Source organism: Cheilinus undulatus, linkage group 8, assembly GCF_018320785.1.
Source record: "Cheilinus undulatus linkage group 8, ASM1832078v1, whole genome shotgun sequence".
In the NCBI taxonomy this organism is placed as follows: Eukaryota; Metazoa; Chordata; class Actinopteri; order Labriformes; family Labridae; genus Cheilinus; species Cheilinus undulatus.
In genome coordinates this window covers 12,668,035-12,691,836 of record NC_054872.1, presented here as the reverse complement: position 1 = coordinate 12,691,836, position 23,802 = coordinate 12,668,035, and the positions used below count along the sequence as shown (strand labels likewise).

Genomic DNA, 23,802 nt, shown 5'->3' with positions numbered 1-23,802 from the left:
CTTCTTCACTTTATAATGTAGTTGTCATATCCTGCTAACTGAGTCATGCAGTTATTACAGTATAATGATTTCATAACGCTGCTATTGTATCTTGGTCATTTTATAATGTAGCTACTAAATCTTGGTAGCTCATAATGCTGCTGATGAATTTTGGTTTCTTTTAAATGGAATGGTTATATTTAAGGCATTACTTTACGTCACTATTGTGTATTAGTCATGCCATCCCCATTGCCTTCCTGTATTTCTATATTGCTGCTATTGTATCTTGGTCATTTTATGATAATGCTTTGCAATTTTTATTTATGGTTTCATTAGTGTGCAGGTCTTAGCCTAAAATACATTTGTGAAACTTTTAGACTACTTTTTTACTTTTATACAGTTTTTACTTAGTATGACTTATTTATAGTCCTCTATAATGATCATCATTACTTTATGTAGTACTTTGTCTTGTCAGCTGTGGTCTTGTCAGGTGTCTGCCCTTGTTTCTGGGATTTTTATGTACTGTATTCTTTGTGTCAGTTTTATGTGGGACTACAGATGGAAATTAGCAACTTGCAAAATCCAGTGAAACCATGTTTTCATTTACTTTGTATGAATGATCAGTGTCATTCAAAACTTCAACAGAAAGAAGCCTAAAGTCTACACAACCAACACACCCGTCTGCATGTGGGGTGGGTAGGGGTGTGAGTGTCGTGTTTGACGGCATAAAAATGCACAAAGACGCTGGGCCAATTTGAAGTGTTTTGGGTGAAAATTTGACCCTTGTATGTGCAGACAGGCCTCATTTAACCCTCTGATTCTCCAATTAAAAAGGGAAGTTAAGCATACATTTTCACACTTGTGTGTGTTGAGAAAAAACAAGCTTTAAAAAATATTATAAAAGTATATATATATTTTTTTATTGTCCTGTTAACCATCTTCTGCCCTAATTATTGATGGCTTAAAAAACATAATAAATGACATATTTTCGATAAACCTGATGTAAACTTGAATTTTTCTGATTCAATTATTGGAAACTGGTATATGTGAAAGATTAGCATCAATATTTCTATGAAAAAAAATTTTATATTTCTGCTGTGTCATAATTCATAAAATACTCACGTTAAGCATAAATTTTCACACTAGTGTGTATTGAGGAAAAACAAGCTATAGAAAATATTATAAAAGATTTTTTTTGAGAGTCCTGTTAACCATCTTCTGCCCTAATTATTGATACCAAATATTCATGATTTATTTACATTTTTAACCCTTTAATTGCCAAGTTTCTCTCATGATGCAGCCCAATTTTATGGCCTCAACACAATCAACTATATATTTCCAATAATCTTGATATAAACTTGATGGATGTCCAATGACGTCATCAGTAAGGGAATCCCACCATAAACAAACTTTGCAGTCACAGGCTTCAAATGAAGCAGAAAGAGAAGATGATGCATGATCCTCATGTTGTATTCAAGCAGGATCAAAAACAGAAATTTGAATGGGTTTCAGTGTGCACACTTTTGTGCTACGGAGAACAATAGGGTGGATGCTGCATAACTATGTGACACAATGTGACAACTTCTCCTTTTTTTTTTTTTTCTTTTTCAAAACACCCCCAAAAACAACCTTGACATTAGTTATCAACAATATGCGTGAAAATGAAAACAATTATATAGAAAAAACAAAACTCAAAATCACACTAGTGTGCATGGAGAATTATAGAGTTAAACAAGCATCTAGATCTTAAACCCTGGTGCTGATAAACATGCATGATTAGAGTGAAATATGTGGCTCTGATAAACTCCACCAGCCACAGTGGCTAGTTCAGGTCACTCTGGTATCCACACAGCTGAATTCTACCTGCATTTGGCTAGTTGGCAGGTATAAATGTTAAGCCCTGCTCTAAAGCCAGCTGATATATGATTAATCAGTACATCTTGGATTATAAATGTTGTACTTGGGTGTTCTCTTTCTGCACCTTCTTGACTGGTTTAGTCATCTGTTTTATACACAAAGTGAAACAGAAGTTTTAGAGTTTCAGAGTAATTAATGCTGGAGGTCAAAACTTCACTTGTGTCTTTTTTCTTCCACACAGATGCAAACATCAGAAGTGTGACGGTCCACTGAGATGCTAACGTTGGTGTCATGAAAATTCCCGGGCTGGAACCACCTCTATTATTTGCTGCGAGTGATGGCATTTCAATAAACACATTTTTCTGATGTGTAAACTTCTTAAATCTCTTGTTTAAAGGATTCCTATTACACACAGACAGAAGCAAAAACTTGTAGACAGCCAGAAACTCCAGAAACACAGTATAGTTAATCACAATGTTAAAGCCAGAGCTGGCTGTGAATGATCGATAGTGTCATATGCAGGGGTGGAAAATAACTAATTACATTTATTAAAATTACTGTAATTGATTAGCTCTTTTGCGTACTTGTACTTTCAGTACTTGTACTCTTACTTAAGTCTATATTGTATGATATTTTACCGTATTACATTTTAAAAAGCACTGAGAACTGAGTAAAAAAATTTTAAAATCCATGACAAGGAGGTCCAAGCTTTCTGTCAGCAACATGAAAATGACCAGTAGTTTGGCTTTCACAACACTTGACCGTGAGTACATGTCCACAGCAAGAGCATGATTCCATGTTTCATCCCAAAACAGCTGTTGTATTGTACTTTAGGTTAGGTCAAACTGTAGTGGAGAAATAAGGATTGGTTTGGTTGGGACACTGGTAGAGACTGGCCAGAACACCACTTAAAGCCAGAATATTCCAGAGTAGACAATAATGAGCGTTGAGATTTGTTTATGGATGTTTACTTCCTTTCCATCACAGTAACATGTACAGTCTGCCAGTGATCATGCAGTACAACTTTGCATTTGGGTCTGGCTGAGTTCTTGCTGTGGGTTAGCTGTGGGTTTAGCTGTGGTTTCTATAAGGACAGAGCATAACACAGAACTATGTGTAAGTATGCATCATCTTACGGCAACAGAAATAATATAGAGTAAATAAGGAAGCTATCACAAGATTTTAACATAAAGTCACATCATGTTAGCTGGGGAAACTATTAATAAACATGCCTGTGCTGCAATGTTAGCTAATTAGCATGGAGCTAACATCTAAACACAAACTTTACTACACAGAACAATGTTAGCGAACATAGAATTAACACAACATAGCTCTCATTATCACATTTATCACAGCACATCAGTACTTACTCCTCTCATTCACGCACAGCAAACCTCTGATAGAGTCGATCCACAGCACACTGACTGCATGGCACTCTGCACTACACTGCTTATTTTCCTGATATTATTTGCTGGTAGCCAGCAGGGGGAGCTCTTTCCTCAATCACCCTTCTATACTGAGGAAACTTAACAGCTATCTAAGAATAAATGGAACAGCAGAACTAATAACTTTAAAGTAACTTTGGGGCCTTTTCTACACAAACATTCTAATAAATAACCTGGTTGGAGGTCCATATCGTTGGTATTTCACAGTTAGGACAGGTTATATTTCACTGTGAAAGCCCCATGGGTTTCAGAAGTAGCTACTCAGTACTTTGAGTACATTTTAAATGACTTACTTTTCACTTTTCCTTGGGTAGATTTACAGACCAGTACTTTTACTTCTACTCCAGTAAATTTTAACCAGAATAACTGTATATTCACTTGAAAGCAAAAGTCTGGTACCTTTTCCACCTCTGATCATATGTGTTGCGCCAGGCTTTAAACTTGTCAAATCTAACCCTAACCCAAACTTTTTGCTGGTAGATTAAAAAGGACAAATAAGAATCCAACAAAATGCAAAAAAAGAAAATACTAAAGTGAGGAAAGCTCATATTTTCAAACATGTACAAATGAATATTATTGAAAAATCTCAGGGCAGAGAAAGCATAAGTAAGGCCTTAGGTAAACATTAATCCATGCTATCAGAGGACTGAAAGCAAACCTCATTTTTGTTCCCTTGTTTCACCAGAATTCCTGCAACAGGAAACTATGATCCTTGAGTAAAATTATTTATAATACGACAACCAAAAATCACTTTTCAGTTATTGTCCACCAAAATAAAACAGCACCTTCAATTTAAACTTTGTGTCCCAGCAGTTCACTGCCCGTAGTTCAATTTTCCCCAAATTGTTAATTAATTAATTAATTGCCTCCAAGGTTCCTTCAGTTCAGAAATCAAGTAGCCTCAAAACATTCTATTCACTTCATAAGTTAGTGATCTAAAAGAAATTCATTCAAATAAAAAAATCACATTTCCCTGAACAGTTCCACCAGTTTATGATTCATGTCGTCATATCAGAGGTGGAAAAATACACAACTACTGTACTCAAGTAAAAGTATAGTTACTCTGATTAACATTTACTTGACTAAAAGTCTGGTCTATAAATCTACTCAAGGAAAAGTAAAAAGTGTTTTACTAGCAGACAGCATTTATGAAGTCAGGAACGGATGCTGGATGAGAAGGCCCAGTTCACAATCCCTGTTCCAGTTCATCCCAAAGGTGCTCAACAGGGTCAATGTCAACACTCTGTGCAGGCCAGTCAAGTTCTTCCGTGCCAAACTCATCAGACCATGTCTTTATTGTCTTTGCTTTGTGTACTGGGGCACAGTCATGTTGGAATAGAAAAGCGCCTTCTCCAAACTGTTGCCACAAAGTTGGAAGCATAGCATTGTCCAAAATGTCTTGGTATGCTGAAGCATTAAGACTGGCTTTCACTGGAGATAAGGAGCCCTGAAAACCAGCCCCACGTCATTTTCCCTCCTCCACCAAACTTCACAGTCAGCACAGTGCAGTCAGGCAGGTAAGGTTCTCCAGGTATCTGCCAACCTAGACTCACCCAGCCAAACAGAGAAGCAAAAGTCCTCACTCCACTGAACAGGTTTCCACCGCTCCACAGTCCAGTGTCACTGTGCTTTACGCCACTCCATCTGATGCATGGCATTGGACTTGTGAGGCTGCTCAGCCATGGAGACCCATCCCATGAAGCTCCTGTCACACCGTTTATGGCTATGGACTCAGCAGAGCAATGGTGACGTTTACATACCATGCCCCCTAACAGTCATTGACCCCACACTGTGATTTTACATGGTGTTCTGCTTTGTGGCTGAGTTGCTGTTGCTCCTAAATGCTTCCACTTTCAAATAATATCACTTGACTGTAGAATATCCAGTGGGGATGAAATTTCAAGAGCCCTTTCATTGCAAAGGTGGCATCCATTACATTACCGCTCTTGAAGTCAGTGAGCTCTTCAAAACGAGTCGTTTGGTATCACAAACATTTGCTAGGTGTTTGATTTTATCCACCTGTCTTAACAGGTCTACTTAAAACACCTACATTCAATAACTAACAGGTGTAATCAAACACTTTTGTCCATAAACTGTATGTTCAACATCTTTTTGAATTCAGGTCATCTCTCCAGTGTCAGTATTGTCCTCGGTCTGCCCTCTGTTTGATAGTGCCCTGACAAAAGCAAAAAATTGGGGGAGTTGACATGTGCAACAAACATGATAAAGCTGAATTCTGAGCCGCAGTTTTTCAAACATCTTGCACATTATTAAAAACTATATAACTCAGTGTCAGAAAACAGTGACCTGATAGACACATGTCTGTGAAAAGGGAAACTGCTGCTGCAGCAGCAGCAGCTTTATGCATGTACTTGAGTTTGATTTCTAGAGAAGATAAAAACTGTTCATCTATAAAATGCATGGGGATAATTCATAAAAGTCATGAACAGTTAAATGGTGATACATCTTTGATCATTATTGTAATTATTGTTGAAGAATATCTGAACAATGTAAAAGGCATGAAAAGTTTTTTCTCATGACATTTTTTCCACCTGTAAAGATGACTTATACTGCCTTAATTTCATTTAATGGATCTGAGATGAACAAACTATCAGCATGTTTGTGCATGAGAGGCATAAAGGTTTGGCACATCAAGGATGACTGCGAATAAGAAATACAAAAATGTGAATTTGACTCACCTTTCTATGCATATCAGGTGCAACATGGTTTTCTAGATGAGTTTTCTAGCAGATAAACAGAGGTTTCTTCATTTTGCCTTATTTTTGTCAGAGCTTACTTTTATTTTTCTTCTAACGCTTTACTTTTTTCTGCATTGGGTAACCTACTGATTTTCTGGTAAACTATTTGCTTTTTTTAGAGTAATGTTTTGCAGTTGTGAACTAGTTGAACTGTTTCATCCTTAACCCTCTACTGCATAATGTTGCCCTCAGGCAACGAACCAGTTTTATTGTCATTACACTTCCCCCTATAGTGTCTTGGTGTTCTTTTTTTAATTTAATATCACAAGAACTAATTGTTAGCAATAATAAAAGGGTTAGTAGTGGTTATGATATTTTATAGGGGGGTGGGGCATCAATTTTTGGAGCCAAAATGGCATAGGATACAGCGCCAGAGATTGGCAAGTTAAATACTGTTATTTCACATGATTAAATTGAAATAACTTCATAAATAAAAATATGTGCTTATACATCAATATGTTAAGAAGTATCTTTTATTGTTTAAAGACATATTATGATATTTTTTAGTTACAAAAAATGAGTTTTTAGGTTCGTTGCCTGAGGGCAACATTGTGCAGTTAGGCCACTACCGTTAGAGTCATTTTGATGAAGCAGTGGTTTTCAACTCTGGCCCTGAAGACATCCCACCCTGCATGTTTAGATGCTTGTCTTCTTCATTACATCTGAACCAAATGATCAGCTTGTTGTAAATCCAAGTGATAAAATAAATCAATCAAAAACAAGTGAAAAGGGTCCCAGGGACCAGGACTGAGAGGCACTATGTTACAGTTTTCAGATCACTGTTATTAGTGATTAGTAATGTAAAAATTAGTATTTTGAATTGGTCATTAGCCAGTCAGATATCATTTTTGATATAATTGAGTTAGCTGTGGTGTATGTGTAGATGCCAGTGTTTTGTGAGTCCTTTTTTTGGAAGGCTGGAGAAGTCCTATTGCGACTTTGTATATTTGACTGTCTTTTATAGGAGATGGTCTATTTACATCTGCCACTGCAACTATACTGCATCCACAGCAACAGCTTCCCTTGGTTCTACACCAAATAATGTTGCAAAGAAACACTGGGACTGAAATATGTTCAACTAACACCTTATTCAGACTCACAGAATCACTTCTACTGATATGAGCAGACTAACTCCTGCATGTAAAACATGCATTCAGACCTACAAAGGCATAGAAAAGTACAGTTGTTTCCTTACACTAAACTTTGCCTACTTATAACAAAATGTAATACAGGGGTAGAGCAGGGTTAAAAACATGGAGTCTTCATGGGGGGAACCATTCTGTCCTTCACTGATAGATCTGACTCCATCTTTATAGGGAAAAGTGCTGAACATAATGCAGTTTAAGCTCTAAAAAGCAAGAAAGTTTACAGTTAGGTTCAGATTATCTTTTCTTTTGCCATCACATATGTAGAAGGTCAATTAGATATTTATTCCCTAGAGTAGTAGTATACTGTAATAGGTGACCACAATACTACTACTATCATATGAGTAGTATACAGTGGTATATCACTAAAAAATAGTAAATGGAATGGAATAAATGCTTGATTATAGAATATATGAATATAAAGTTGTTTTTTGATGTGCTGCTTGTTAAAATATAATTTGATTTATTTTATGAACTGCTTATTTGTTTTATTTTGTATTTATTGTAAACCATCACGTTTTGGTACCCTTATTGCACACTGTTGCCCTGAGGCAACGAACCAAAATCTGGAGTGTGGGTGGTGGTGGGAAATTTTTTTTTGTTGATCCCTCAGTAAGGGCCCCCAAGCTACCAAAAAGTAGGGTGAAATATTTTTTTCTCAAAAAAATAAAAAGTCATGCAATAGAGGGCTAAAATAAAAATTTTTGCTGACTTCTGTTTCCTGCTCTGTGAGTTTTCTAGGCTGAGTGAGTGGAGTGGGAAGCGGTGTGTATGTTGAAATAAGCTCAGCTTTGGCAGATAAAAAATGATGACAAACACAAATCAGGTCCAGTCCAACTTTTCCAGTGCTTATTGCCAGAATCCCTCAGAGAGTGACGCAAGTTTGACATTAGATAATGTCCTGTAGATGGTACAAATATCTACACATGATCTCGTCCCCAACATCAGACAGAGGGACAGTCAAAGGAGTTGCTCACAAACAGAACTTCTTGAAGATGAAGACGTTCAGTGTAGCAGTTGCTGTGGCCATCACGCTGACATTTATTTGTGTTCAGGAGAGCTCTGCTGCTCCTCTACCTCAGGTAAGATCTTCAATTCACTTCATTTGATTTTATTGGACATTCATTTCATTTTTACAGAGATGCTAAAATTGGGTTTCTTCTTTGCAATTTCAGGGATTTGATTTGCCACCTCAGGTAAAAACTTCAACTTATTCAGTTTTATTTGACATTCATTTCATTTTTACAGAGGTGCTAAAATTGGGTTTCTTCTTTGCAATTTCAGAGATTTGATTTGCCATCTTAGGTAAAAACTTCAACTTATTCAGTTTTATTTGACATTCATTTCATTTTTACAGAGATGCTAAAATTTGTTTTCTACTTTGCAATTTCAGGGATTTAAGATGCTACCACCTTGGGTAAAAATTTCAACTTATTTGGTTTCATTTGACATTCATTTCACTTTTACAGAGGTGCTAAAATTTGGATTCTTCTTTGCAATTTCAGGAATTTGAGTGGCCACCACCTCAGGTAAAGACTTCAACTTATTCAGTTTCATTTGACATTCATTTCACTTTTAGAGAGGTGCTAAAATTTGGATTCTTCTTTGCAATTTCAGGAATTTGAGTGGCCACCACCTCAGGTAAAGACTTCAACTTATTCAGTTTCATTTGACATTCATTTCACTTTTAGAGAGGTGCTAAAATTTGGATTCTTCTTTGCAATTTCAGGAATTTGAGTGGCCACCACCTCAGGTAAAAACTTCAACTTATTCAGTTTCATTTGACATTCATTCCACTTTTAGAGAGATGCTAAAATCTCTGGGCAGTCCAGCTTTGACAGTATAAGTTCCCTTAGCATGTTTGATCCATCACATCCCTTTGGCACATTTTCGTTTGACCAGCAGGTGCCTTTCAACCCACAAAAAATCGTGGTGTGGTGACAAAATAATGACAAGATGAGAAGATAATGGTAGGTTCAATCAAACAAAGCATCCTGAGTTATACACAAACAACTGGATGTGTTTAAAATCCTCTGACACTCCATCCACATAAGCAGAAATATTTAACTGAGTGAGTGATGAACACTTTCTTTATGTCTGTTGTCTCCATGCAGGATTGTATCAACAATCATGACATACGCTGTGGTGGGGTGTTGACTTAAGATGCCGATGGGGAAGATTCCTGCTGCAACAAAGATCACATTTTGTCTTTAAGCAAATGTCACCAATGATGTAGCGTAATCAGGTTTCCTTTTTGGATTCTGTCATTAACCTGATAATATTTTCTGTCACTTTGTGGCAATACAGCACAAATAAGAATGAAGATTAGCAAGTATTAAATTTCCATAAGATGGTGTGTAAATTGTCTTCATTTGGTCTTTTTAAATCATTGTCTTAATTTCCTGTGCATTGCATTGCTTCAACAGACAATTCATAATGTATATAAAAGGAACAATGATTTGCCAGATAACTTTTAAAAAAACCTCAACAGTATAGATGGCAGTCAGAGCTGAGAATCTGAGGCACTCTGATGTAATAAAAATCATTTGTTAAACAGGAATATCTACGTGTTTCAACTCTAACGAGTCTTCATCAGAATATGGCAGTTCATAAAACTAAAGGTGTGCTAGAGAGTGGCATCATGACTGGACCTCTTCTCTGGATTATTATGAAGGTGTGGACAAGTTTGTTTGACTAACATCTTCACTAACGTTGATTTTGTCGAACTAAACATAGAACAAAAAGTAAGGAAATTTGTCTTTGGTACATTATTTCTTTGTTGTAACATGCTTCTTGGCAGTAAAAAAGCCCACAAAAGGCAAACTCCACACAGAAAGGCTCTGATTGACAGGGACTCTAACCAGGAATCTTTCTCCAATGTAGCAACAGCACTAATCCCTGCAGCACTCCTTAGGAATTCCATCTACTGTGAAGAAATTCGTCTGCGTTCAGCAGCTACATCCAGCATGTTGCAGATGTCCTTGTGTCAAAGGTTATCATGTTGCATCAACTATTGGCTGAAAGTTTGTTTTCTTGAAGTCAGTTTGAAGTCAGTTTGTGATAACAAACGAGCCGTTTGGTATCACAAACATTTGCTAGGTGTTTGATATTATACACCTATCCTAACAGGTCTACTTAAAACACCTGAATTCAATAATTAACAGGTGTTGCCAGACACTTGAACACCATAAACTGTATGTCCATCATAATTTTGAATTCAGGTCGTCCCTCCAGTGTCAGTATTGTCCTTGGTCTGTCCTCTGTTTGATAGTGCCCTGACAAAAGCAAACATTAGGAGAGTCAATGTGTACAGCAAACATGAAACATCAAACATCTTGCACAATTTTTAAAATCCCTGTTATATAACTCAGTGTCAGAAAACAATGACCTGATAGACACATGTCTGTGAAAAGGGAAACTGCTGCAGCAGCAGCAGCTTTATGCATGTACTTGAGTTTTATTTCTAGAGAAGATAAAAACTGTTCATCTATAAAATGCATGGGGATAATTCATAAAAGTCATGAACAGTTAAATGGTGATACATCTTTGATCATTATTGTAATTATTGTTGAAGAATATCTGAACAATGTAAAAGGCATGAAAAGTTTTTTCTCATGACATTTTTTCCACCTGTAAAAAATGATGACAAACACAAGTCAGGTCCACTCCAACTTTTCCAGTGCTTATCCCAGAGTCCCTCAGAGAATGACGCAAGTTTGACATTACATAATGTCCTGTAGATGGTACAAATATCTGCACATGATCTTGTCCCCAACATCAGACAGAGGGACAGTCAAAGGAGTTGCTCACAAACAGAACTTCTTGAAGATGAAGACGTTCAGTGTAGCAGTTGCTGTGGCCATCACGCTGACATTTATTTGTGTTCAGGAGAGCTCTGCTGCTCCTCTACCTCAGGTAAGATCTTCAATTCACTTCATTTGATTTTATTGGACATTCATTTCATTTTTACAGAGATGCTAAAATTGGGTTTCTTCTTTGCAATTCCAGGGATTTGAGTGGCCACCACCTCAGGTAAAAACTTCAACTTATTCAGTTTTATTTGACATTCATTTCATTTTTACAGAGGTGCTAAAATTTGACTTCATCTTCCAATTCTGGGCAGTCCAGCTTTGACAGTATAAGTTCCCTTAACATGTTTGATCCATCAAGTCCCTTTAACACATTTTATTTTGACCAACAGTTACCTTCCTTTGACTTTGGCATTCGAGAACCAGAGCCTTCCTTCTCTGACAAGATAATGGTGGGTTCAATCAAATGAAGCATCCTGAGTAATACACATACAGCTGGATGTGTTTAAAATGCTCTGACACTCTGTCCACATAAGCAAAAAGGTTTAACTGAGTGAGTGATGACCACTTTCTTTATATCTGTTGTCTTCATGCAGGATCGTATCAACAACCATGATACACCCTGTGGCCCATATGTTGGTGGTGGGGGTATTGGCATAAGATGCCGATGGTGAAGATTCCTGCTGCAACAAAGATCACATTTTGTCTTTAAGCAAATGTCACCAATGATGTAGCGTAATCAAGTTTCCTTTTTGGATTCTGTCATTAATGTGATAATATTTTCTGTCATTTTGTGGCAATAAAGCACAAATAAGAATGAAGATCAGCAAATATTAAAATTTCCATCATTGTCTTAATTTCCTGTGCATTGCATTGCTTCAACAGACAATTCATAATGTATTAAAAGGGAAGAATGACTTGCCAGATAACTTTTAAAAAGTCTCCACAGTATAGACGAATCCGGAGAAACATTGGAAGTTGACAAGCCGCCATTACCGCAGTGGAGAAAGCCCCTTAACTAGCATACGTTTGCATGAAAGCAGTCCGTACAATCAACATAAACTGAAGTATTTTTGTTTTATCATGATAAAAAACAATGCCAGGGCATTCTGGGAGAACATGTGCCGTTTTAGGCTGTCATAACAGCAGTGGAAAACTACAGCTTTTGAAAAAAGTGAGTGTTTTGAGCACCTGCCTTTACTTCGGGAGGAGTGTCCTGTATGACACCTTATGGACTGTACAGATTCCTGGACTGGCGGAGGAGAGAGTCATTGATCTATGAAAGCAGCACATGGCAAATTGAATATTCATGAGATAAAGAAGTAGGAGTTGGTTAGCATGCTAAAGGCTATCAAGGCTCACAGCAGTGAAGACATAACTTCAGTTGATGAAGGGATTCATGACAAAAGGACAGCACTAAACTATCAACAAGCAGAGGACAAAACTTAACTATTGCTGAACCAGAGGAACCATTTTTTCTTTCTAACGGCGAGGCTACTCAAATTAAAGCATGATGGCTGAATGTTAAAGTTTAAGGTGAACAGCAGTTGCAGCTGAATTCATCAGCTTATGAGGACCAAAACTGTCAATCAGTGAACAACATAGTTCATTTAAAATGTAGAGTTTTTTGTTGGTGTTTTGTGTGGAGGATATGTGGCTGTTAGCTGCTAATGATGGCTAATAAGCCATGGGCTAACTGGGAGTTTACTGAACCTACTGGTTGTTTAATGTGTTAAATGCGACAAAAGGCAAATAAGAAGCAGCTCACCATACTTCAGGATCTTTTCTATTCAACTTGCAAGCAAGCAGATGGAATTATGTCTTATCAGTCATTTTTAAGTTCCAGTCATGTGTAATCTGTGTTAAAAGACGGGCTGTAATAACAGGATCATCAGCTCAGGCTAAGGTTGGATTTGGTGTTTACTATCTTGAGCTCAGGTGGAATTTTGTACAGAAATACGTGGCTCCAGCCTTGCTCTTGTGAGACATGATACTGGATCAGTGTTTGTGTTTTTGTCTGTTTTGTTGCTGTTAATAATGGTTATGCCCGATAGTGGTATATTTTTTTACGTTATTTTTTAAATAGACATTAGACATCAGTAAATCCTTAATCTGTGAAATATAATTGAAGTCATAGCCCTCTGATTACAGTGCTCTTGTGGTTCTGTAAGGTTTTTATTACAAACACCTCTGCCACTGTCAGAGCTCGCAGATGGTAGTGGACTCCGCCGTTCCACCTCAGTATTGGTGGCCGCTCAAGATGGCAGCGCCCACAAATCAGTAGGATTGGTCTATAGATGGCAGTCAGAAACAAGAATCTGAGGCACTCTGATGTAATAAAAACTCATTTATTAAACAGGAATATCTACGTGTTTCAACTCCAATGAGTCTTCATCGGAACATGACAGTTCATAAAACTAAAGCTGTTCTAGAGAGTGGCATCATGACTGGCCCTCTTCTGTGGATTATGAAGGTGTGGACAAGTTTGACTGACAGCTTCACTAACATGATGATTTTGTAGAACTAGTTTAGGAGGTAGCACTGGGCGGTATTTGTTTTTGTTATACCGTCATACCCTTCCTGAATTTTACCAGGGTATACGGTATTACCGCCAGGGGTACAAAAATCACATTATACAGGCACTTGTTGGCGTGCACGTGCAAGCACAGCGAGTAGAGTGTGTTCCTCCATGGGTGTTAAACTCTTTATTACAATTTTCTGTCGCTAAAACTAACATCATGTATAAGGCAAGGTTTACAGGGCACTGGAAGTGAATTACAGTTGAAGAATTGTTTTCACACTTAAAACCCTGGAACACTAATGCACTGTTAATAACACCGGCACTAATCTTGGGTGTATTTTACCCAATAAAATATACTTCTTATCAAAATATATTAAAGGAAAAAATACATGACAATTTGAAGTACTCTTCTTTTATTCTCCTCTATACAACGTCACATAAAATGAAAGAAACATATCATGGTGGACCCTATAAAAGGCTCTAAAATTAGTTAAAAGACTTTTTTTTTTTTTGAGAGAGGGGAAAAGTGACCGGCTGTCTTTATTGTTATTTATTTCTGTGTTATGCTTCAATGGTGAGCTCCATCCAGCTGCAGGTTCACTTCTTATAAAGCTGATAAAAAAACATTACCGACTACTTCAGCCCCTAAAATAACCACCAAGCCCCGATAAAGTTTATTTGTCTTTGAATTTTAAAAGGGTCGTTTCAACTTAGAAAAAAAAAACAAACAAAAAAAAAATGGTGATCTTAATTGTGTCTGGTGTTGCTGCTGCACAACAAAGCTCATATGATCATTAATAAACTTCATAGCTTCACATCACTAATCTACACACAGAAAGGCTGTGATGTCTTGGATCACATTGCAGCCAGTGCTGCATGTTTAACGGTTTGGCTTTAATAGTTTGACTAGGGAAGACCGTACGCAGTGTCAGCACTGTGCCGCCTGTGCCATGACATGGTGTGCGAGGATATATGCACCGGTATTTATGCACACGGTCATCGTTTGCTAAATTAGCAAGACATCAAATCAATAAAAGGATAAAACATCCAAGTTCTATAGACACTGTTTAATTAATCTGGCCTGAAGACAGCTCAGGAGCCTCCAGGTGGAGCTGAAATATCACTGGGGAGTGGGATATCTGGGTTAACTTGCTTAGCCTGCTGCCACTGTGACCTGGCCTGAATAAGTGGAAGAAATTATTCATATATGGATGGATGCATGGGTATAAAGGCCTGTTATTTAACCCCTACCAAGAAAAAACATCATCAATGAAAATGATCATGCTGTATAAAAAAACAAAATTTCAGCCAGTAGTTGATGCCACATGATAACCTTTGACCTGATGATATCTGCAGCATACTAGATGTAGCTGCTTCACACAGAAAATGAAGAATTTCCTAACATTAGATGGAATTCCTAAGGAGGGCTGCAGGGGTTAGTGCTGTTGCTACACAATATTTCTGGTTAGAGTCCCTGTTAATCAGAGCCTTTCTGTGTTGAGTTTGCCTGTTGTGGGCTTATTTCTAGCTTCTCCCAAAGTCCAAGGACATGCTCTGCTCATAAGGTTCAATGCCCATGAGTGAGGGTGTTCTCTGTTGTTTGTCTCAATTTTCTCCCCCAAACAGCCTCTCACGCTCTTTTCTCTTAACATTTGCGGTGGAAAACGAATCTGGCTGCTAAAAAGAACATTTTGATGTCCAAAAGTCATAATGGGGTCCGAGTGCTGACCTAAAAACAGCATGACATGCATAACTGAGGCACAGCCTTTGCTTAAATGGGAAAATGCACAAACAAAGCATTAGATTGCAAACCATAACAGCACTAACTTTACTATCGAGGTGCTGAGCGAACTTGGCAACTTGACATTTACCTGGGGCAAATATGGAGTGTTGATGTCTTACATTAGCAGAGTTTCAGGCCAGAAAAAAAGAACTTGGTGACAAAAAGGACAGCAGAAAGAATTTCCTATTCAAACTATTCAAATATTGTAGCAGTAAAACATGAAAAAATTGGTGGCATAGAAATGAATCATATCTTAGTGGCACAAAAGCAGAATCAAAGAAACTAGCAAAATACCTGCTTTTAAAGCATTTCCCTTTGGTTTGGGATGTAGTGGTGTAGCGAAAGTTAGCATGATGAATGGAGAGTTCCTGTTGGAGGAAATGAAGACAATAAATCCCAAAATCTGGATATCGATCTAAAAACCCTGAATGTTACTTTTTGAAAAATGAAATTGTGCTTCTATACAGCCTTACAGACACATGAACTCCAATCTTGTTCAGTTTCAGAGTGTCAAATGGGGACCAACTTAACATAGCAGCCTTTAATTTCTTTTCAGATTTTTCCTGTTTGCAGAAGCAAGAAAGAAAGAAAGAAAGAAAGAAAGAAAATCTTGGTTGTCAGTTAGCTTACGCTTTAATTTTAACCCTTTATTGGGAAAGGAACCATATATGGTCATTTTGGTAGACTTCCTTCGTGTCCTCCCCCAACTCTCTGTGACACAGCTGAACTAGAAGAATTTTGCCAGCCAATCAGTGGAGATCAGTCGGAAAATGGCATCACACCATCCAACCAACCAACAATTTCCCACAGCCTCTCAAACTTCCTGTTTTCTCCAGAATTTGAAAAATGCAGTTTTTATTTCTTTTGATCTTAAACAAATGTCCCTAAAAAACTAACTTTCCATGATAGGTTGATTAAACTCACACATTATAAAGTATTTCCTGCAATTACTGGCATTTAATCCTAAAACATGGAGGAACTATATTTGGAAATACTCCCATTTAGGGGCGTTAAATGTAGTCTATATTAAGACATATGGCCTACTCATCTAGTAACCATATTAAAGAGTATTTTCTTGAAAGATATCTAATTATAATGTAGGATAATAGTTCTCTATTATGTAGTGGGATGTTGCCACGCACCCAGTGATAAATCTATTGAAATTTTAATCAGGAGAGACTTAATATGAGTTTAACAGTAATTTATTTTACAAATTTAATAAAATGTGCAAAGTCCTTGACAATTAGACCCCATCGTGATGCTTCATGTATTTGAAGGGGTAGTGAGGCAAACAGCAGGAATAGGATTCCCCCTTATGGAGTCTAGACACTGGTGGTGGTGTTGATGAGGGAGGAAGGATTATATGAGGAGTAGACCTCTGAGAAGCTTGCCCAGGAACCAATGAGTGGGCTTGGAGGAGGACTCTGAGGTATGCAGACTGAGATGAGCAGGAGACCTGTGAGGATCTGGACTAAATGCTGAATAACTGAATGGAGGTGGCTGTGGTGGAGGAGGGTTGCAGCGTCCGCACAGGACTACAGTCTGACTCTGAAAGAGACAGTCACGGATTTAAAATATGACAGATGCATGATGATTGGTCAAACGAGGTTGTGGTAAAATCTGATTAGCTGAGTTCTTAGGAGGGTGAACGCCCATAATCAGCTGATCACCAGCGGGTAGAGAAAAAGAAAGGAAAAGGGAGAGATGTGAACGAGTGGTGACTAAAGAATGAGCAGAAACAGTCTTCCTGCTTGATCTTTCCCTGAGCTCCATTTTAAAAGAATAATTATAAAAACAGCTGGGATTTTTAGTTGGTTTTACAACCCTAATACGGTTTTAATATACGTATATAGTTTTTATAAGTTTTTACTGTTAGCCTTACTTTTGCCTTAATAAATTCAGACATTTCATAATTATTCTTACATTTTTTTCTGATGAAATTATGAAGAAAATAAATGGTATTAATAGTGAAATGTGTTATTTTAGTCAGTTTTACAACAGTTTGACAGTTTTATTAAACTTAAATGGCAATAAATCTCTTTCATTTTTTTGTGAGCCTCATCACTGCTTAAATTCACTTAGGTATTCAATATTTGGGGTTTTTACAGGTGACCTGTTGGACCTCTTATATTTTGAAGTCCCATGTATTTCAGTGAGTGCACTATAGAGGGTTAATTGAAAACAGGCCTTAAGAATGAGTGATAAAGAGTTTCAAATAACTAATAAATGCCTTTACCTTTTATTTACACAACACCACTAACATTTCAGTCACATACTTTAATCACATTGTGATGAGTTGAAGAAAGAAGAATGAGGGTGTACCATTTTGAAAAACAGGGGAATTCTGGTCACACTTCCTATCTGTAACAACACAGGCCAGAATCCTGCGGTGTTAAGGATGTAACATCCTCCACTGACCTCAAACAAACAACACCACCCGAGGCTGCTTCATTTTCCAGGGGTGGTCTGTCCAACTGCTAAGCAGACCCGCCCCAGCTCTGCCGTGCTCTGCTTGTTACCCTGTACAGTGAGGGGAGGTATGGCATCTCGCCATGGTGGTATGCATGCTATTGTGTCACTGACAGCATGGCTAGATTGCACCTCACAATTGTAATGAACACAAAGGTCAAGTAAATGGTCTGGTGTTAATTCAGTGCAGAAATGGGATGGACTCTGTGATAATGTTCCTGTGAAGAAAAGAAAAACATTGAGAGGTCAAAATATTGCGAGTGACAAGCAGAACAATGGTGAAACTGTGGTTGCTATTTAAACGATTTAATGACCCCACACACTGAAGTCCATGTACATGCCAAAAAGCTCACACATGCTCACACTCACGCACAGTCTAGCAGTCTGGAGCCTGGCGGACTCCCGCTCTGATCCCACCCTCATGCAGCCTTGCAGGGGGCTGAGCGGCATGCCAGGCCTGCCTCGCGCCCAGACGGATGCCCGTTGCACGCCCCCATAGCAGCAGAGCTGCTGCCAAACCACACAAGGAGATAGTAAATGGGAGCAGAGGGTTCTGTTCAGCTTCCTCACACAACCACACACCATGTGGTTTATTTTATCTGAGTCACACACACAAAACACAATGAAGGCAGGCTGCAATTAGGGGCCTGTTCATCGTTGAACTACAGTATACTAGGTCCATAAATCTTCAGGCCTGCATTTGAAAGTGACTAAGAGGTTGAGTGGGCAGAAAGGTGGATGTGATGTTCATTTGACTGGTAGACACAAGGTAAATCTTAATGACTTCACCCACTATTGATAGGGGAATCCATGCCCTGCCTCTTTTTGAGAGAAAAAATCAAATCAACATGAATGTAACTGGAAGAAATGGGCACTTAAGCAATGTAACAGCCAAAAAATTACACTTTTTGATGGTTACTGGGATCCCCATTTGAACACTTCTCTCCCCTCTAGTTTGCACCCAAAGCCACAGAGCTCTTCTTTTACACTTCTTCATCATTTGAGAATGGAAATTGTGATTCTGCCTTCTAAAGGAAAGGTTTTTCTCCACTGTAACAATGCTAAATACTGCTAGTGCTATACTTAAGGGGATTAGCACTGTCCCTTAAAATAGCTAGAAGTGTACCCAGCCAAGGATGTGCAACTTAGTATTCTCAAAGGAAGTAATGGTACTGAAATTTACTGTAGGCACTTGTCATGTCAGACAGAAAAAAACCCAAACCTCCTGAAAAGTAAATACACCAGGGATTGCTAAGGGGTTGAACAGTTTTTTTCACTGTGGTTGACTCTGATGTTTTGAAATAAGAGGGATAGAACAAAAACTGGCAAAAGGATTAACCATGGACAGTTCTGTGCATTATTAGTTGAAGCACATGATCTGATCTCCCGTTCTGCCACTGTGAGCTACTCACAAAGCATCCTGAAATTGTTGCAGCACAAACTAAAAATGGCACTTTTAACAGCTTTTCTCCCTCAATATGAGAAATTCATGCATGAAACGAAGATATCAATTTACTGTTTGGTAATACACCATGTTGAGTGCAGCTCTTAGAGAACAGAGTCCTTAATTTAGAACAAAAATGCTGTGGTAGTGGGCTCACTGAGCAGAGCTGTAGCTTGCTGCACCAGCTATCCTAAGCTCTGCCTTAAGTTATGGTGTAAAGTCTGCACTAAACCCTACGTTGAAACTAGTTATGCTCTAACTTAAATTGTGTCATTGTTAAGTTGCACCACAGAGATATAAGGTTGATCTCAACTAGTAGAGATTTACGTCCTAACTAACCAAAATATTGTCGCACATATGGCGTTTTTTTAACCTTGCAAAGCAGATGGATTTGCCCATTTCCATGTTTCTCACTGGCAAATCCATCTCGCAAAGCTCCCATCTAAATAGTTTGGACCCGGTTAGAAAGTGACAGGACCAATCAGCATTGAGGGGCAGTACTTTCGGGTGCGGTGGAGTCGTGACGTAAGCAATCCGCAACAAGAATAAAAGGTTAAGATTGTTTTTTTTTAAGCTCAACAGAAGCGGTGGTTCAGTAGAAAAGGCCACATCCTGCTGAGATTTCTTCGTTAAAAGAAGAACAAAGAACAACAGTGAGTTGATTTCTTTTCAAAAATGACAAAAATCGTGTACTGACTTGTCTACAGTCGCCATGGTTTGCAGTTTTCTATGGAGTTTACTCCTTCAGTAGGGGCGCAGCTCAATAGCGGCAATGTCACGCGTTTTGATTGGCCAGTAAAGATGTGACAGACAGAACTTTCACTAAATCACCCTCCAAGTTTTTTTTTTTTTTTTTTCCAAAGGCTCTGCCCTTTCCTAAACCCTGACTATGAGAGGTGACGCCAGATGGATGTGTTTCACACATCCATCCGGCGTGCCCAGTTAGCATTTTCTCTTACTTTGACCAATCACTGAAAAGCATTTTCAGATGCTAATAGCTAAAAATAACTTATGCTAACTGCCCTTAATTTTCAAACAGCATCCAGTGTGGATAAGAAATATGACAAGGCATTTTGCATATGTGAGTATTGAAGCCTACAGCCTAAACCTAGAGCCAGTATAAAATGACAACACTGACATCAAGCAAAGGAATTGCTAATAACATGAGATAATTCATCTGTAGACGGCAGAAATTATCTCCACTCATGGTAACAACAGTGTTACTCATCATGGAGAGCACAGTGTCTGACACCAAATTGCTGGTAAAATCCTCAACTCCTCGTCATCCCTCGGTGGGTTATCCCATTGGGTCTCACAGCCGCCGCATTACAGGCAAAGTTGAGGGAACAAAACATCATGGAGCTCAGGCTGCTCTGCCTCTGGAGCGGACTTTTCTTTTGTGTGTTTTCATATGCCAGGCCGGCTACTTCCCCTTCTTCATTAGTGGTTTACTAGCAGTTAGCAAACACCGGCATTACTGTCACCGGGATCGACAATAAATAAGGTGATATTTGTATTATTTTCCTCCCTTGTTTAAATGGTTTGGATGTATTCATCGTGGGACTATGTGCACCGAACTGTGATTTACCGAGCTGCAACGGTTCGGGATGAATACAAACACTGTTACACTTCTACAGAAAGGTATTATGAAGCAGTATAAGGAGTCCACAACGGCGTGATTCATCATCTGCTATTTTTGTCACATGATAGCATGAAAACATCACATGTTGCATTGCAATCACTTGGTGTGGAAAGTGTGATTTTTAATTTTTCTTACAGTTTTTGTTTGATGTCAGTGTGCCAAGTAAAACAGGAAATATGATCATTTGAATTTGGTATAAAAATTAATTTTACATATAGGGGACAGTGGACCATACTGTACAGGACTGGCACTGGTATTTTCATTCATAATTTCAGTGTTTTGAATTTTTAAAAAAAAAATGATAATCAACTGTTTCATTTTTTTTTTTTTTTTAAAAGAGGGGTGGGGGGTGGGGGGAGTTGTTTTTGGGGGTCCTATATCTAATACAGTACGTCAAACTTAAAAAACATAATTTCACTTCATAAAGTCATGCATGAAAAGGACACCACACATGGGCATGGTTCATTTTCTGAATGGTTTATACTGTCAGAAGTAAAGTATTGACAAAATGGTAAATAGGCCGTGGACTATGAAGCGTCAACATGACACAAAAAGGTCACAATGACCCTGTCATGGCATGGCAGTAACACAGATCCTGTTACAATTCAAAAGTTACCAATTTCTGTGACTTTGAAAACTGTTGGAAATATGTGTGGTAATGAGGACACAACTAACCATATAGAAATAACAGGAGTAGTCCAAATTTTGTCCAAAAGAGGGACAACTGGACTTGATAGAGGCTCTTAAGATCAAGTCCAAAAACAAAATGGTTTAAGACAGGCAGAAATATTACAAAAATGGTCAGATAAAGAGGTGAAAAGGAGTCAGTGAGTGGCAAAATTGGTCATGGAGTGGCACAAAGAGACAAAAATGAGCAGGAAAAGGGGAGAAAATAGGTTAAAATGTTGCAAAAATTGGTAAAAGAGGGGGAAAAATGGCAAAAAGTTTTAAAATGGGTTGAAGCAGCAAAATAAAAGGTGCAAAAAAACAGGGAAAAATGGATAAAAGAGTGGCACAAAGGGGATAAAACATGCAGGAAAGTTGTTTCAAAGAGGTTTAAGAATGGCTAAATTGGATTAAAGAGGCAAAAAGGGGCAGAAAGTATTAAAAAATGGAATAGAGCGTCAAAATTATAGCAAAAATGGCCTGGCAAAGTAGTTAAAGGGGTTAAAGAGTGGCAAAATGGGTGAAAGTTAATTAATTAAGTTAGTTAATATTTGTGCTAAATCACTGGTCAGGGGCCCAGCCAATGTTGTGGGCAGATCTGTCTCCTTGTGGCCTGCTGCATTATCAATAATATGGATAGATCTCACTGGCAATGCCTAAAAATGTCATACGTTTTGAGAGAAAATACAAATACTAATGCAATAATATGTTATTTATTTATTTTATTATGTTTATTTGAGATTCTCTGTCAAGACTAAATCTGGCCCTTGTGCAAATGTACTAGATGACCCCTGCTTACCTGTGACCACTAGTTACGACATAAGATTTTTTAAATGTTTATTTGGACAACAGCCTGTCATGCATCACTAAAAAGGCCTCATTCATTTTAAGCTACTAGATCAATTTAAAAGGATACATTGAATAAAAGTTCTCCTCTATCAGGCAATTCAAAGTTGAGTAGTTGCAGTTCTCTGTGGCTGGCAAAAAAAAAATAATAATAAAAAAACATCGCACTGACTCACTGGAGAACTGTAACACTTTTTGAAATGAATATCTAACACTTTGGAGTAAAACTTTGGACTCACTCTTTATTAATTTTTCTCTTGACTGGATCCAGAAGGCCTCGTTATATTCAATATTGCCTGTAATATTTCATGCGCTGACAATTGTTTTAGACTGAAAACCGACAGATTAGTCATCACTTTCTACAGTTAATCATTGAAACCAGCAACAGCGGAGAGCAGAGTGTGAACCAGAGGCTTCGCCACAGGTCACACTCCACGGCAAAGGCTGGGAGCCATACACAAATACACTCACACCCGCCCACTCACACAAAACAAACAGAATCACACAAAATCAAGGCGTGGAACCACTGACATGAGGTCAAGACCTCCCCCGACAGCTAAGTTGATTAAACACGTCTCTATAACCCACACGGTGGCCAATAAAACGAGCTGTGCTGAGGATGATGGCTGTGTGGAGCACACTGGGAGCATCGCCGCCTCCAGGGGTCCCCCCCCCCGGCTCAGCCTGGCCAATCAGGCAGAGCTACAGCGCCACGCTGCAGCGGCTACACTTCCACCTACGCACCGAACCTGGGGGGAGTAATCATCCTGGGTTCTTATTAGGAGGATAATGCCTGTTTGTACACGTGTATATGTATGAATGAATATTTCCTCCACAGACCCTCCAAGTGGAGGCAAAGGTTGCTCCAGAACCATGGTGCTGCATAATCCTGCCCTGAATGAAGGCGGGGGGCAAGATAAACATTCCTGGACAATGAGACCCTCCTGTACCCCCTGCTGTACTCATACCCACTTAAATCTGCTTACCCACAATGCAACACTTGGCTCAACCAGAAAGCCCCCCTGGAACCGGTGCAGTGGCACTGCAGAATAACGCGGCCCCGCTCCTTAGAGCCACAAGTGTCAGCTAAGGCTCCGATACAGTCCCTCTGGGCCCTTACTGGGCACATTATATCCACTTCAACTGGCCTTAATATACTTTAATAAGACCTGTTTTCGATTAATTCTCCCTTGAAACCGGTAGTAACACAGCTACTAGGCACGTATAAAAACTGAATGAATGGAGCCGGGCTGCCAGAGATTCAGGAGGGGGAAAATAGGGATCCTTGTGGATTTGTCCTCACCAGCTGGCTCTTGAGCCCAATATAATGGTTGTGCCCATGGCTCTCAGAGCACCAGTAAGAGGAAATATTTGTGCAGCCTGTAATGCCTTTAAGGTGCACGCTATGATTCAGTTCAAGCCATAAAGAAGTTGCGT

At 38.6% G+C, this 23,802-nt stretch overlaps 1 protein-coding gene and 1 long non-coding RNA gene across 2 annotated transcripts; both read left to right on the top strand.

The window, feature by feature from the left end:
- The first annotated feature begins 8,576 nt into the window (after positions 1-8,576).
- On the top strand, positions 8,577-10,821 carry LOC121513195. Its single transcript, XR_005992182.1, has 6 exons — positions 8,577-8,602; positions 8,691-8,714; positions 8,803-8,826; positions 8,915-8,938; positions 9,091-9,155; positions 9,300-10,821. It is a non-coding gene; the product is annotated as an uncharacterized LOC121513195 (long non-coding RNA).
- Positions 10,822-10,914: 93 nt separating this feature from the next.
- On the top strand, positions 10,915-11,832 carry LOC121513194 (hepcidin-like). The gene is made up of 4 exons (XM_041792771.1): positions 10,915-11,100; positions 11,194-11,217; positions 11,387-11,446; positions 11,591-11,832. Exons 1-4 carry the CDS (start codon positions 10,915-10,917, stop codon positions 11,666-11,668), a joined length of 348 nt encoding a protein of 115 aa, XP_041648705.1. The 3' UTR covers positions 11,669-11,832.
- Positions 11,833-23,802: the final 11,970 nt, after the last annotated feature.

Excerpts from the sequence above, each read along its gene's own strand:
- LOC121513194 (XM_041792771.1), top strand. The coding sequence starts at position 10,915 with ATGTCCTGTAGATGGTACAAATATCTGCACATGATCTTGTCCCCAACA. Across the intron at positions 11,218-11,386 it reads TTGAGTGGCCACCACCTCAG|TTACCTTCCTTTGACTTTGG; the intron begins GTAAAAACTTCA and ends TTTGACCAACAG. Across the intron at positions 11,447-11,590 it reads CCTTCTCTGACAAGATAATG|GATCGTATCAACAACCATGA; the intron begins GTGGGTTCAATC and ends GTCTTCATGCAG.